At 37.3% G+C, this 17,351-nt stretch overlaps 1 protein-coding gene across 3 annotated transcripts in view; it reads right to left on the reverse strand.

Moving 5' to 3' along the window:
• RNLS (renalase, FAD dependent amine oxidase) overlaps positions 1-15,450 on the reverse strand; it is a 273,228-nt gene extending 257,778 nt beyond the window's left edge. Inside the window, exons 1-4 of one of the 3 annotated variants that reach the window (XR_010661543.1) lie at positions 13,470-15,450; positions 12,466-12,571; positions 11,716-11,858; positions 2,522-2,680 (exon numbers count right to left, since the gene is read on the reverse strand). Coding sequence is in view for 2 of the 3 variants with exons in the window: in XM_065922853.1 (XP_065778925.1) it covers positions 2,522-2,680; positions 11,716-11,858; positions 12,466-12,571; positions 13,470-13,587 (526 nt within the window). In the remaining variant the exon portion in view is untranslated. Of the gene's footprint in view, positions 1-2,521; positions 2,681-11,715; positions 11,859-12,465; positions 12,597-13,469 lie in introns of all 3 variants that reach the window. The other 2 variants (XM_065922853.1, XM_065922854.1) reach the window with 2 other exon arrangements.
• Positions 15,451-17,351: the final 1,901 nt, after the last annotated feature.

The raw sequence follows: 17,351 nt of genomic DNA on the forward strand, positions 1-17,351 counted from the left end.
TTTTTTTTTGATCAATAGCATTTAATAGTTCACAGATAGGTATTTACAAAATTTATGGAACATACTTTAACTGAAATGTCTGGTCTTCTGTGACAACACTGTTTCAAATTGATAGAAATAGCCCTATTTAAAGATGAATAACGATTAGGCAGGAACCTATGCAGAGGAAAGGAAGACAATAGAACATAACAGACCCTAACAAATAAGCTGAGGAAAAGACATATTAGAAAATATTTTTCTAGGAAGCAGATTAGCTCAACAAATACTCAGGCAATGAATGACCTAACAACAGTGAAGAAATCTATGACCTCTTTGAAACAATATCTCAAGGAAGGGAGCAAAAGGAATACATTTGGAAGCAACATGGATGACATAGAGGAAGGCTAGAAATAGAAAGTAAAAAATAACAGAAAGACCAAAATTGAAACTGAGTTGAGACAAATGGCAGATATTTGTGTATTGAATTTTTTTAGATACTCTGGGATTGTAATAAATGGAACAAAGATAAATCATTATTTAAGTATTAAAAGGAAACTGAGCTGAAAATAAGGGAAAAGCTGAATCTTCAAATAAAAAACAAGTTAACGCAATCTGTGAAAAACTGACACAAAGTTATTAACAATAAGATATCTCTTTATGAAATTACTGGACTCAAAAATAAACAAATAAAAAAGTACTTCTAAAATAAATATCTCCAAAAGGCTAAAGTAAAAAGGATGTACCAGACAAATGAAAATAAAAGAACAATCATCTTACTTATCAGTCAAGGTTGATGTGAAAGCAAAATAAAATAAAAATGACACTAAAGAAAGAATTTAAATTAAAGGGTATAATTTTAATGGAAACATATTATGAATCAAATAATATAGTATCAAAAATTCATAAAGCAAAATTCACCTTCCCAAACCCCAGGAAACCAATACAGTAATAGTAGAGTTAAGTTATCTCTCTCAGCCCAACAACAGTTCAAAAGCGACTCAAAAAGTAAGACAACAGATAATCTAAATAAAATTATTGATTAGCAGGCCCTTGAACATCTTAGGACTCAGTCTATGTCATGGTGTGATACTTTGTATGTCATTTAATACAAATATTGAGAAATATTTTTAAAATGCATCACTAACAGGTCTCTCATTACATACAAAGTTATGTAGCTTTAAAAACTGGAATATGCAATTTATAATACAACTGAATACATTGACCAATAATCATGTTTTAGTTAAAAGTTACAATATATTATTTAACACTGTCTCAAAACCAATTCAATTTTTACAGAATCCATGACAATAAATTATCCTACTTTAAAGTGACTTTGGTAGCACACTAGATATAGATGCATGAAAGAGATCTTTGACGTTAGTTTTCTAGCTTGCCTATAGCCATCTAATAAATATTCCAGTCCTTTTTATATTCCTCTCTCACACTATACTAGAAAAGAAGCTATATATTGTTACTGCATGGTAGAACTGATACTCAAACTGCTTTCAAGATGAAATATCCAGCTCCATTCTTCCTCAGAGAACAAGCTCTATTACAGTTCTAAATCTAAGATCTATAAACCATACTTGTTGCCAGGTTTCTTTCCAATGGGGACAAAAGGCCATTTCTCAATCAAATCCAATGTCACCTTCAGTCACGCAACAAAGTCAAAAGCTACAGGCATGTCACATCCTTGAAGTCTTGCCACCATCACCAGACTGTCTTGTTTCAACTCATGGAATTCAAGGCAATATGAAGTATCATCCAGAAATCAATAACTTTGATGTATCAGGTTCACTCAAAACACGATGAAGGTCAGGGAAATAATCAGTTAAACCTGGCACAGGTAGACGCAAAGCAGAGCTTATAGAAAAGCTCTTCTTAAGAATCCAGATAACAGGGAACTCTATAGAGACAGAAACTAGTTTATTGTCTGCTTAGAGCTAGGGGCAGGGATGGAAGATGGAGGGATGGAAGTGAGAGCTATTGACTGTGGGAATGGTTTTATGTCATTGGATATCTGAAATAAATACCACTGAAATACACACTTCAGGTGGATGGGTTGTTTAGTATGTGAATTAGTCTCAAAGCCATTTTTTACGAAAAGAGGTGGGAGAAGTTAGGTAAAGGGGGAGTCCAACAAATTTCAGTCAGGGAAGAACCTGAGACTCACACTCAGGAACAACTCAAGATAAAGTTTACATGTTTGTCACATAATCAATGTTTACACCATAAAAATCTTTTTTTCCAGAATAGCCACAAAGAGACTGTTCTTCTTTTGGGTCAAACTACTATATCTTCCTCAAAAATATTTCTTAAAAACAAGAACAAAAAGAGAAATACTCAATTTTTAATTTTTTTTTAAAAAATCTGGATTACAGTTTGACCGAGACTAGTATCATGAACCAGGCCATATTATCTGTTTTTAGAACATGTCAATCAGTAGAGCCCATATCTACCCTTTGCTAAGACAGGTAAGCTGAATTCACTCAGATCAGAGAAAGCCCAGTCCCTGAGGTAAACAGCGCAGGCTGAGACTCACAGTTGGCGATGTCACCTCGAAGCTGCAGAATCTGAGGAACAGGCATCGTGAGGACAATGATGTCAAACTGCTCAGAGGAGCCCGTTTCCCTGGAGACTTCCCACTTGTTGTTTCTCAAATTGATCTGGGTCACACGTTGTCTGAAGCAGATATCAGCACCTGTTCCAAAAGCAAAATCACGCTTACATAATTGGGATTTCCCACATGAATGAGGGGGAAGAGAAGTCACAAACTGGATCCATTCAGATGAGTAGAATGTGAAGTTCATCTCCTACAGCTTCCTGGGCTTCACTTTCTATCTCACGTAATGGGACTCCCTCCCTTCTGGTACTGTTAGACTTCCCTGTCACTGCCTGCTGGGGGAAGAAATACTACTCCAGTTAATAACAACAGTAACCATGGTGATCTTTCATTAATCATCTACTGTATGCCAAGGCTATGCCAAACACTAGATATACATTATACTAATTCATCTCACAGAAAAGGAAACAGATTTAGAATTGTCATGCCATGATTTAAATCCATATCCTTCTGACTATAAAGATCACTATCTTGGTAGAGCGAGTACACATCTTAGTAAAGGTGTTAAGGATTCTTCTCTCCGGTAATATTCCTTATTAAAAATATCAATATTCCCTATTAAACCTGAAAAAGTAACTGTAAGCAAAATCCAAGTCTCATCAATAGATTAATTATCTTAATTAAGAATCAAAATTAAGAAAAATACAGTCTGGAATATCCTCTCATCTCTTTTCCCTTCTTTGCACTTATCACAAATATATTTTAATAATTATTTGAGTACTTATATGATTGATATTTTATTCCCTTTTAATTTGTAAGCTCCATGAGTTTACACCTATTTTTTCTATGTATAGCATACAGTATATAAAGTATTGTACTGGGAACAGAGGTATTTAACCAATATTTGTTTAAGAGAATGAATTATGAACTGAAAGTTAGGAAAATATAATTGTATCATTAAGTCCCCTTGGTATACCAATTCTTACCCCACATTCTAGTTTTCAGAAAACTTTCATTTTAAAACAAATCTACTTTTATTTGGCCTCAATGAATAGAAAGGAAATAAATGAAAATGGAATAAAGGGGGAAAAAAAGGACACTAAAAGATCCTGTTCATCATTGCATGTGACATCTCATATTCCTAACTACTAAGAGTCCAGCTTAAGTCCAACCTTGGCATGAAGTTCCCTTTCCGTAGCTATTCTAGCTCAGTGTGAACCTTCTCATCTCCATAATCACTGCCTTTACCACTCACTCGGACACTGATTCAAAGTATCTCTGTTTTAGATATGTCTTGCTAAGTCGCTTCAGTCGTGTCTGACTCTTAGCAATGCTATGGACTGTAGCCCACCAGGTTCCTCTGCCCATGGGATTCTCCAGGCAAGAATTCTGGAGTGGACTGCCATGCCCTCCTGCAGGGGATCTTCCCCTCCCAGGGATGGAGCCCGCATCTCTTACATCTCTTGCATTGGCAGACAGGCTTTTTACCACTGGTGCCACCTGGGAAGCCCTAGACATGTCTCATCAATCCCCAAATACTCTAGGGCTCCTCCATGTCAGGTCTCTAGACCTCCTACACCTTTATATCTTTCATATTCCCTTGAATAACTCTACAATATAGCAATTACAAGTTTTAAAAATCAAATGCAAATATGTTAGAAGGACTGATGCCCTCAATCTCTTTGAGGCAATTAGAGTCTTTCTGTTCAAAGAATTAGAGCAAGGGTTTGTAAATAGCATTCCAACTTGCCTGAGAGTTTCTTAAGGACCCTCTTCAGGGAAGGTGAAAATAACTGGTGCTTTGAACTCGCACCCACCATTCCCTTGGCTCCAACCAGAGCGGCTCCACTTCCCTCTCTTCAGTTCCTTTAGGATGTCTTTCCCCTGACTTGGTTGCCTCACGTGTCTCTCTCTCTAGTCCTGGCCCTGATCCAGACTTCAAGTAAGTCAACTGACTTTATAAACTTGATTCAGTTGTGTTTTCACATAATATTCCCTTTGAAAACAGCATTACATTGGTTTTGCTTTTGGTGGTCAGTAGGAGGGTGTGGTTAAGAGAACTGAACTACACCAACTTTTGACAGAAATTCTTCATATCCAGGCAAATGCCTTAGACGTATATCCCAGTGGTCCTGAAGTGTTCTGCAAGATGAATATCAGTGGTTCTCTAGGCGTGGACCTCAGACCAGAAGCACCTTGGAACTTGCTAGAAACACAAATTCTCAGGTCCCAACTCAGACCTGAATCAGAATCTGGGGATCAGGCCTAGTAGTCTGCATTTAAGAAGCCTCCAGCTTTGTTACCATGCACATTAAAGTGTGAGAACCACAGGGGTAGATAAATAGACACAAATCTAACACTGCAACTGGCAAAGCCACTCAAAAACAGTATTTTCCAAGAATTAGGGGCAGTGGTATACCTGCTCTAGCCAGGAAGTTTTCCTTTCCAATTGTGATGATTCAAGTTTCTGGGAAAGTGGCATTTCCTTGTGAAAGTAACTAATAACTTTTGAAAGGGCCACATGACCAAATCTAAGGCTCTGGAAGATCATTTTTAAACAGCCAGAAAACTACATAAAAATGTTCAATCTGAGCTTAGTAAATGTCACCATGTTCCTGTGTTGCACGACATTTTTCAGAGGTTTCTCACTGTATTTAGGATTAAGTATAAAATCTTAATAGTGCTTACAAAGCCCCTTATGATCTGGCCCCTGCCTTACTCTTGAACTTCACCTACTGTTTTCTCCCTCATTTACTACCCTCCAGTCACAATGACCTTTTCATTCCATAAATGCACCATCTTTTTCCTACTTGAGATTAGTTTCAACTTGATATGCCCATTGCATGCAACTTTCACCACTCAGCTCTTGGCCTAGTTCACTCTTGCTCACCTTTCAAGTAGCTATGAAAACATTAGTTTCTTAGAGATGCTTTTCCTGACACATCTCCCCTTTCTCACTCTTTTCAGACTCACATTAGCTTAGGTCCTATTACTTTAGCTCACTCATTACACTCTCACTTTTTCTTCTTAGCATTTATTATGTACATTTTTATGTGCATGAAATTAGTTTTTGTCTTTCCCTCCAGCTTATGCTCTACATTAACAAAGGTGAGGTTCAATGTGTTTTACTTACCACTGTTTCCCCAGCACATATTTCATAAAAAATTTTTTTTAATCTGCAGATAGCTACAAAGATATCAAACTACAAAGAAATTTTAACCATTTTACAAAGGCAAATACGTTTCTGTTACGTATTTATTCAATGCCTATCCCCTGCCTTCCTCCATGTTAGAAAATGTTAGTCACAAGTGTTAGTCATGTTTGACTGTTTGTGACCCCAGGGACTGTACCCTGCCAGGCTCATGGAATTCTCTAGGCAACAATGAAGTGGGTTGCCATTTCCTTCTCCAGGGGATCTTCCTGACCAAGGGATAGAACTGGTCTCCTGCATTGCAGGCAGATTCTTTACCGTCTGAGCCACCAGGGAAGCCCCTCCATGTTAGAGCATCTAAATTTTTCTTTCTCCAATAATTTCCTACAAACAGGTTTCAGTTCAGAACTACTGAGATGGACCAATAAGCAGTGTCTAACTATAAGCGTGGCTTAATAAGCTCACTGCGGAGTGCTTCACCAAGGTCTCAGGTTACCCTCTACCTTCTCTCTGAAAGACGCTGTTATGGATGAGTGCCATGATCGCCTGCCTAGGAGCCATTTTGAGACAGAACTGCCCAGGCTTAATTCCCTTACATTAATTTTAGAAAGAAAATAAACACAAAAGTAAAAAGGGAGAATGTGATAAAATTAAATATTGCCAGAAAGAAGTCACACTGGCTGATAGTATCTGCAAATTAAACTATCTTTTCTAATAACTCATTTCGGTTGGCCAAAAAGTTTGTTCAGACTTTTCCATGACATCTTACAGAAAATCCCAATGAACCTTTTGGCCAAACCAATATGTTGTCCATGTTGACTTTCAATTGTTAGTCCATGTCCCTTTTTGAAGTAGACGGTAAAATAAAAACAAATAAATACAGCAATAGTTCTTCCTGTGGCAAAATGAAAGTGAAAGTCACTCAGTTGTGTCTGACTCTTTGCAACCCATGGACCATACAGTCCACAGAATTCTCCAGGCCAGAATACTGGAGTGGGTAGCCATCCCTTTCTCCAGGGGATCTTCCCAACCCAGGGATGGAACCCAGGTTTCCCACATTGCAGGCATATTCTTTACCAGCTGAGCCACAAGGCCAAACCAAATAAAAGCTGTTCACCCTGTCCTAGAAACTAAATTCATCCTCTTATGAATGATTTAATAACATGGGCCTTATTCAAAAGCAAAAGGGCTTGGGTTCATCACTGTCCAAATGTCACAGAAAGAACCATCATGTGACTGATCTTCCCAAGTGCATAAAGAAATATATGGCAAGACTCCTTAGTAGCCCTTTCCTTCCCCCTGGGGCAGGGACTAATCAGTGAAAGAGGGGGCCCAGAGGCAGGGCTCCATGAGTCTGTTCTCTTGAACCAGGGTGGGATGGGAGCATCCTCTCAAACTGTAGGGGAAAAACCAGGAAAGAAAAGATGTTAAATCAGAGGTCTGAGGCCTTCTCATCGTCCTCCGTGGGATCCTCAAAAGGTAATGACAACAGGGTCAGCTTAAAGAGAGTGCTGGCGTCTTACTTACTAGTTAAGCCATTATAAGCAATGTACTTAACTTGTCTGAGTCTCATTTTTCTCATTAGTAAATGAGGATAATGATAACTACTATGAATGGTTATATAATAATTAGAAATGATGTATGCTAAATGCCTAACACAGCATCAGATTAATAGATTTTAACAAATGATAAAGTAGTTTTTATTCTTTTGAATTTCTCCTACTCCTACAACAATGACAACAAAAAATAAATAAATAAAACAGAAAAATAGAAAAATCACATTTTATTTACTCAGAAGACAGCATTAATTGGGAAAACAGGAAGTAGGTAAAATTAATGCCAATAAATAATTTTCTCTGTAATAAGCTTAACGTGAACACATGAAACAATAAGTGAGAACAGAACACAAGCGGCATGTGCCTATTTCCTCCTACCCTTTACCACTCATTCTGGAAAACTGGTCTATTTAAATATTGGCTTTAGATATTTGAACCTATTCTAAAGCATACTTGGCTGGACATACTCCTTACAGATAATTTCCTTGGAAGTCTGGTTGCAAACTAAATAAAACTGGTTGTATCATAAGATTGTAGGGATGTGAACTCAACTGATTCCCAAATGTAAAGTAAATTTGGAATGACCTGGCAGTTTGGGTTGTTATACACTGAGCACATGTAAAGATCAGCTTCATTTAAGATTATTTTTTAAGCTAACATTTATCAAGAGATTTCTAAGTATATGGCCTATTATTTGCTTGAATTGGCAATGGGTAGATTATATCCTTTATTCTTCACAAAACTTTGTAGGAGGTATTGTTACTGCTCTCATGTTTCCAATGAAAGAACTTAAGTACAGATTTTAACACTTTCCTAATATTACACAGCTAGGAAAGGGTGGTAGAATGTAAATTTGAATCCAGGTCATTCTGACTCCAGGGACTCTCTCAACTTTCATTGGGGAAATACTAAAATAGGATAGGATCCATTTATAGGCAGAAAGATTTAAAGAAGTTTAAAGAATGTTTAAAGGGACACAGGGGCTTCTCTGGTGGCTCAGGCAGTAAAGAAACCGTGTGCAATGCAGGAGACCCAGGTTCAATTCCTAGGTTGGGAAGATCCCCTGGAGAAGGGAATGGCTACCCACTTCAGTATTCTTGCCTGGAGAATTCCACAGACAAAAGAGCCTGTCGGGCTATAGTCCATGGGGACCCAACTGAGTGACTAACACTTTTTCGAAGGAATATAATTATAAAATTTTGAATGGTATAGATGGTTTATAAAACCTCTAATAATAGATCTGGGTAGAGGGTGGAAAGACCTCTTGAAACATTACAAAGATAATATTAAAGTAAACTAAGAAAAAGTTTATATACACTCAAATTATGTAGGCCTTGAACTCAAATATATAAAAATTATTTTTTAAAAAAGCAGAAAGTATGTCACAGAATGAACTTACAACTGACTTACATATTATTGTGACACTTTCCCCTGCTAATTTTCTGTTATTTTCCAGATTTTCAACTATTAGCATGTAATTCTTTTTTTAAAGTTACTTAAATATTTCACAGAGTGATAAGAAAATCTAAAATACTCATGCTGTCAAGAGACTGTACAAATTCAAAGTATAAAGAATTGAGAAGAATTGGTTAAACTACAATGAATAAATATATGTATTTTTATATATAGGGTTTCCCAGGTGGCACTATTGGGAAAGAACTCACCTGCCAATACAAGAGACATAAAAGACATGGGGTTCAATACCTGGGTCGGGAAGGTCCCCTGGAGAAGGGCGTGGCAATCCACTCCAGTATTCTTGGCATGGAGAGGAACCTGGTGGGCTACAGTCCATAGGGTTGCAAAGAGTCAGACATAACCGAAGTGATTAAGCACACACACATACACACACACACACACACACACACACACACACACACACACACACACACACACACACACATATATATGTGTGTATATATATGTATAAGAAATCTAACTCACTTATACCTACCTACTATGTACCAGGTACCATTAGATTCTATGTGAGCTACAAATAAATATGACCTCTTCTCCCAAGAGTTTCCAAAGCAAAATTGGAAAAAGAAAACCAAAAATCATATATTACCCCAAACACCTAACACAAAAAGGATGTAGGTGCGGTGTATTCAAGGACTGTCCCTTAGCTATATGATGGCAGGAACTTTGGTTCTTGTATCACTAGTGTCTAAGCACTCAGCAAATGTTTACTGAATGAATAGGTATATGCATATATGGATGGCTAGATATATAATATGATTAGTAAGTACTTGGAGATTCTAATAAGTATGTACATCTAATTTGGGTTAAGTAAAAGTCATGACGGAAATGAGTTTTTTTTTTTAAAGTTATATGGTGGCAATATATGAAGTTGATGACATTCTACAAAATATACAAATAGTGTCACCATCTGTGACGGTTAGTTTTACGTGTCAACTTGACTGAGTCATGAGGTTCTCATATATTTGACAAACACTATTCTGGGTATGTCTGTGAGGGTGTTTTGGAAGATAGTAATATTTAAATTGGTAGACTGAATAAAGCAGGTTGCCCTCCCTAATGTAGGTGGGTATCATCCAATCAGTCACAGGCCTGAATAAAACAGAAAGGCTGAGCCTCCCACCAGTAAAAAAGTCTTCCTGTCTGATAGCCTTTGAACTGGGACACTGTTTCATTCTCCTACCTTCAGACTTGAACTGAAACATCTGCTCTTCTTGGGTGTTGAGCTCACCAGCCACCGAAACTGAAACTGCACCTTCAGCTCTCCAGGGTCTCCGGCTTTTGGACTGAAACTAAACCACCAGCTCTCCTGGATCTCTAGCTTGTCAATTCGCCCGGCAGATCTTCAGATCTGCCAGCCTCCAAAATCACATAAGCTAATTCTGTACAATAAATTTACCTATCTATATAAATATATCCTTTCAGTTCTGGTTTTTTTTCTGGAAAATTCTGATGACTACACCATAATATTCTGAATCCTAGATGAAGAAATGGCTTTGCCTGGAATGGTATTTACTGTGTCCTCATGTTGTATATTCAGTCTAACTGTCTTCTCTCATGCCCAGTATCGGGATTCTCAGGCTTCGCAATAAGTAATATTTGAACTGTGCTATGCTTAGTCACTCAGTCGTGTCAGACTCTTTGAGAGCCCATGGACTGTAGTCTGCCAGGCTCCTCTGTCCTCAGAATTCTCCAGGCAAGAATACCAGAGTGGGGAGCCATTCCCTTCTCCATTTTCCCAACCCAGGGATCGAACCCAGGTCTCCTGCATTGCAGGCAGATTCTTTACCATCTGAGCCACCAGGGAAGCCCAAGTAATATTTGATGTAGTCCAAAACAGTAATTATTCTAGAAATAGCTTATAAAACAAAGTCTCAACTTATACTTTTCCTCAATGATCTTCAATTGGGCATTTAATTATGATTTTTCAATAAGTCTATTTCTGTTTTAAAGGATAAATCATTAATCGTCCAGGATTATTTGTCATCCTTTAAAAAAATGTCCATTTTAAAACACTCATCATATACATAAAAACAAATGAAAATCCTCATAGAAACTGGGTAAAGGTTATAAGACATTCACAGAAAAAAATGCACAGACTTGGTTAGCAAAACAAAGGTGCATAAACTCATTCATAACACAGTAAATGCAAATCAGACCACAAGGAAATATCATTTCAACCCATCATATGGGCAAAAAATTTTATTTTCCATAATATCAAGATGTACAGAAAGACATGTTCTCATTTACTATTGATGACATATTCCTTAAGAGGAATAGATGGCACAACTTAGTTAAATAAAAAATTCACAAACCATTGACACACCATCTATACTGTTAGGAACTGATCCTACTGATATACTTGCAAAAGTTATGTCAGAGTTAGAAATTGCAGCAATATTGGTACTAGCATAAAACAAAACAATCCCTAACTCCCCAAACAATCTACATACTTAACAGAAAGTTAACAGTTAAATAAATAATGATATTCATATACCATGTAATATTTAACAGGCATTGAAAAGAATGAAGAACACTGAGTTTGCTGATATGAAAATAGACCAAAGATACGATTCAATCAATGATTATGTATTAGTCAGGGTTCTCCAGAGAGATAGTATCAATAGGATAGACATAGACATAGATAAGAGAGACAGAGAGATTGGTTTATTATAAACATAGATGAAATAAAGCATAGAATGGCTTATATAAAATAATCTCATCTATGTTTTAAAAAAGAATATATACAAATGTCTATAAATAGGGAAATAGAGACAGTCACATAGAGCAAGAGATAGATGCAGAAACATTTTTCTGGAAGCATATATAGGAAACTGATTACTTTAGGGGAAGAAAACTAGCTATTGAGTGGTGCATAGGAGAACATCTATTTTATAACTTTCCTTACAGTATTAATATTTAATTATGTGTATAACTTTTAGTTTAAAATGCTTACTTTAAAAGAAGGCAAGAGAAAATTTTATTCTCACCTGATTGTTTCAAGTAATGGTTAACAATTGAAGAAACTCCATGAGGTGCTACAAAGTTACAGTCTCCTTCTTTTATCACCATTCCATCAATAGGAGAGGTCAGAGGCTTCAAAATGCCACCAGCTAACAATTCATCATAAAAACTGAAACAAATCAAAATGTATAACATAACTATATGCTATACTTAGCTCTAAACTATAAATTCTCTTCAAAGACTTCTTTGAGATTATAATCCTAAATAAAAACTAGAAATCTTCTTATAAACAACTCAACATATGTTTTGTGTTAATAAGACATAATTTTGGTGAAGAACGGAAACATTTTGAGAATCCATAGTCTTTTGCTGATCGTAGTCAAAGGTCTACTTTCTCATATATTTCAAAATTAAAGTCTGAAAATAAACAAAAAGGTATTCATTACAACGATTTTAAATCTAGTTAAGATTTGACTTCCATCACAGTTATCTGTCCTCTTTCTTAACACCAACATAGTTAACTCCTATTTATTGAGCTCTTATCATGTTCCATATAACATCTCGCCTGATCTTCACAACAACTGGAGAGGCATATACTACAGTTTTCCCACTTTACTTATGTAAATCTTTATTGCTATTAATACTATGATCAATGATGATGATATAATTTCACTGTATTACAAGACTCAAAGCTTAACTCTGTTAAAAATGGATGATTTGTATCTTTTATCATCCTCAACCAGGAAGACTGATTCCACTCCTTTCAACTAACTCACCTTTGGTGTATTTTGGCATAATGAGGAGTGCAGGTGATATACTGGGCACCCAAGTCCACTGTGCTCTGTGGATTATGAGGACTGCTGGCTGTAGTCATTCTTCCTCCTTGAATTAGTCCCCAGGAAAATATCTTAATATATTAGAATGAATATTTCACAATTAACACTGATCACCCCAGGTTACACCAAAATGCATAACTTAGAACTGTTTCAGAAAACACATTTTTAATTTTTTACTTTTAGATTTCATAATAATTAATACATTTTAAAATTTTGTTTTCTCCAGATTCCAGAGATCTAAAAAAATTGTTTTTTAAATTGAAGGTTTTGTCATCTAACACTGTTAGGAAGTAATCAGCAGAGACAATTCAGTCAGAGAGTGTGAGATATTTTTTAAAAAGAACACATGAAGAATACAGCAGCCTTCAGCACTGTGCCTGCTGCATCTACGTACGGCTCTGAATAAAGGGAATGAATGAACAGACCAAAGAAAACAAAAAAAATGAATGAAATGTCAGAATGAATGAATCAGCGAATGTTTTCCCTCTTGTTGTCAGGTTTCAGGAGAGTGACAGGATTCTCTCAAGTACACAGATCTTCGGAAAGTAGTGGTCAATGGGCACTGGAGGATTCTCATAATCTAAAGAAAGCTGCCAGGGTACAGAGAAGCCAAGGGAAAAAAAAATTCACTTCTTGGCGACAGCGGCAGGCCCAAGCTTTGCAAACTCCAGTCCGGATGTCTCCCAGGCGCTCAGGCCTCCCAGGGAAGTGCTCCGGGACCCCGCCCTGCCCCCACGCGCCCCACCGCCCGGCCTGGGTCGCCGCCCCAACTCGCGCCCACTCTTCGGCCATCCCGGGCGCCGGAAGTCTCTGATCACGTGATCAGGCGCCCGCCGACCTGCTGGGTGTTCCCCGAGCCTTACTCGGAGAAGGCCCGCACCACCTTAGAAGCCAGCGTGCCCGCCGGTCTTCCTTTCCCTGGCTTCCGTCCGGAAACGACCCACCTGAGTCCCCGGCCTTGTCCCACACAGTGAGGCGCAGAGGACTGGACGCCTCTCTCCTCAGCAGCGCCGCGCACAAGCTTCCCGTCAGCCCGGCGCCCACGATCAGCACCCGCGCCATGGCCCGCGGTCTCCGCGCCCCGGTGGCCGGCCTGCAGTCGGTGGAGCCGCCGCCACAGCCCAGCGGCCAGATTGTCGGCTCCGCGCTCCCGGCCCTCCTCGGCCCCTGAGCAGTTCCCTGGTCGGCCTGCAGGGGGCGGAGAGGAGGCGGCTCGGCTGAGAGAATGCTCAGCCCTGAAGACCAGCAAATCTTGGCCTTCCTCTTGGTTTGAGAGCCAGGAGCGGTCTTCAAGGATCGTCTGCCTCCATCCGATGATAAGCTGTGATTTCTAACCTGCCTCTCGCCCCCCAAACCTGTAAATCATATAGGTTAGAGCGTGAGACCCCGCCTCGCCACAGGGCTGGTGTTGACTACTGCGGAGACCCAGCCCAAGGTTAACTACTAGGGTAACTGCTTTGTTGGAACCTTGGCTTCTTGATAATCTTAAATCTGAAAGGAACACAGCAGTGATGCCAGAGCCAGCTTTCCTCAAGCACCTTAATAGTCGCTATTCACATAACAGAAAAAGAATTTGGGAGAGATTTTGCTTAACTAACCCTCGGGCTTTGTGTAAATGATGAACTTTTTGAACCTCAATTTCTCCACCTGTAAAAGGGGGCCAGAAAATTCTATATTCCAGATTATCGACAGTTAAAGATATATGGTTCACCAGAGAATTTTAGGTCAGTCTTCTCTTCAGTAGATATTAAATTTTATGACCAAACAATCCAGTTGCTGTAAGGGATTTGTGGATGAGCAAGACAAGGATTCACGCCCTTACCACTAGGTTTTTGTTTGTTTGCTTTCTAACGTTGTCCTGGAAATTCTCAAGGAAACAGTAATACGCAAGGATAAGACTGAACCATTTCAATTACCCTGAATTGCAGATAAATTATTACTTGGACACTAGAGAAACTTGTTATAAGAAAATTGGCAATGATAGTCAATTATAATGAAAACATTAAAAATTAGAAGTTTTACTGTATGTACACACGAGGGAGAAATTACCAGGCTTCAAGTTGGTGATAGATCAAAATTACATATATCTAATAAAAGATAAAGATATAATATCTAATAAAGGATAATCGAACTATACTTTGGATAGTAACCCCTTATTGGTCATATCATTTGCAAATATTTTGTCCCATTCAATACATTGTCTTTTAATTTTAATAATCATGTCATTTGCTGTGTAAAAACTTTTAAGTTCAATTTAGTTTCATGGTTTATTTTTGCATGTGTTTCATTTGCCTTATGAGAAAGTCCAAAAAAAATATTGCTTACTTTTATATCAAAGAGCGGTCTGCCTGTATTCTCGTCTATGAGTTTTATGGTTTTAGGTCTTACATTTATATCTTTATATCATTTTGAGTTTATTCTTGTATAAGGTGTGAGGAAATGTTCTAATCTCATTTCTTTACATGTAGCTTTCCAGTTTTCCCAGCACTGAGACTATATTTTTTCCACTGTATAGTCTTACATCTTTGTTATGGATTTATTGACCTTAAGTGTGTGAATTTATTTCCTGGCTCTCTATTCTGTTCCATTGATCTATGTGTCTGTTTTTGTGACAATATCAGTATTTTGATTTCAAGACTTTTTTCATATAGTCTGAAATCTGAGAAGGTGATACCTCTAGCTTTGTTCTATTTTCTTAAGATTGCTTTGGCAATTCAGGGTCTTTTGCACTTCTGTATAAATTTTCTGATTATTCTAGTTAGTGAAAAATGTCCTGGTTATTATGATAGAGATTTCATTAAATCTATAGATTGCTTTGGATAGTACGGTTATTTTAACAATATTAATTTGTCCAATTTATGACCACAGAATATCTTTCCATTTCTTTGTATCATCTACAAATTTCCTTTATCCATGTTTTATAGTTTTCAAAGTATAGTTTTAACCTCCTTGATTAAGTTTATTTCTAAGTATTTTATTAACACAGGTTTAAATAGATTGTTTGCTTGCTTTCTCTTTCTGGTATTTCATTATTAGTGTATAGTAAACTAACAGATTTCTGTATATTAATCTTGTATCCTGCAACCTTACTGAATTCAGTTTTTAGTTCTAGTAGCTTTTGGTTGGAGACTTTAGGGTTCTCTATGTAGAGTATTATGTCATCTGCAAGTAGTGTCATTTTTGCCCTTGTTGTTTTTGTCGTTTAGTCACTAAGTTGTGTCTCTTTGTGACCCCATGGACTGTAACCTGCCAGGATTCTCTGTCCATGGAATTTTCCAGGCGAGAATACTGGGTTACCATTTCCTAGTCCAGGGGAACTTCCTCCCCTAGGGATCGAACCTGCATCTCCTGAATTTCTTGCATTGCAGGCGGATTCTTTACTGCTGAGTCACTGGGGAAGCCCCGTTTTTGCCCTTCCCTTCCTTAAATTTGAATAGCTTTAATTTCTTTTTGCTATCTGATTGCCATGACTAGAACTTCTAGTACCATTTATTTAGAAGTGGTACAAGTGGGCATCCTTGTCTTGTTCCCAGTTTTAGAGGAAATGCTTCCAGCTTTTCAGCATTGAGGTGATATTAGCTGTGATTGTATCATATATGGCCTTTACTATGCTGAGATATGTTCCCTCTATACAATTTGATGAGAGTTTGTTGGTTTTTTTTAATCATGAATGGATATTGAATTTTGTCAACTGCTTTTTCTGATCATGTGATTTTTATCCTTTTTATTATTGTGGTGTATCACATTGATTGACTTGCAGATATTGAATCATTCTTGCATCACTTTACATATATAAATATAGACACTAAATTCAAGTGAATTTTTCCTAGGTTAAGCAGTATCTTGAGGAATCAATGCAGGTCCTCATGATCTGTTGAGTACATTCTTCTCTCCTGTCATCTCCTCTTGTTACCTCATTTCTGTTAATAGTCTGGTCACCTTGCATAATCAGACTTGAAACCTCATAGTCATCTTCAACATATCTATTCTCTTTTCTCATCCTTGATATCTATTAGTCTTCTGGTATTTTTTACCTCTTCTCCTCTGTCTCTTAAATCCAATCCCACTCCATTGTATCTCAGAGAAGTACAAATTTCATTTCTACCAGCAATATTCTACATTGCCTATTTTACTGCATTCTTGTCAGCTGTGAACATTGAGCATTTTGAAAGATGATCATTGACAGATTAACCCATTACTTAAGTTTAAACAGGCATTAGTTCTTAATTTAATTATTATAGTAGCTTCCTAACTGACCTCTCTGCTCCTAATCTCTGTGCTGCACCAAGTTTCTAGATTGGTCATTGCCATTCTCAAGTGACTTTTAGTAATTCTCAGTCTCATACAGATTAAAGTTCAACTACTTGGTATACAAATATTCAGTCACTGCTATATATATAATAGATAACTAAGAACCAGATGTATAACTCAGGGAACTCTACTCAATACTGCACAATGCCCTATATGGGAAAAGAATCTTAAAATAAAAAGAGCAGATATAGGTATATGTGTGACTGATTCACTTTGCTGTATGTCTGAAACTAACACAACATTGTAAATCATCTATATGCCAATAATTGTTTTTTAAAAAGTATTCAGTGATATTTCTCAAGTCTATGTTTATATCTTATATTGGTAGTCTTTTTTTTTTCAGTTGTTTTATGTGCCAATAATTGTTTTTTAAAAAGTATTCAGTGGTATTTCTCAAGTCTATGTTTATATCTTGGTAGTCTTTTTTTTTTCCCAGTTGTTTCTAATGAACTTTTTTGTTTGTTTGTTTTTATTGTAGTGGTTTTTGCCATACATTGACATGAATCAGCCATGGA

This window comes from Muntiacus reevesi, chromosome 2, assembly GCF_963930625.1.
Source record: "Muntiacus reevesi chromosome 2, mMunRee1.1, whole genome shotgun sequence".
In the NCBI taxonomy this organism is placed as follows: domain Eukaryota; kingdom Metazoa; phylum Chordata; class Mammalia; order Artiodactyla; family Cervidae; genus Muntiacus; species Muntiacus reevesi.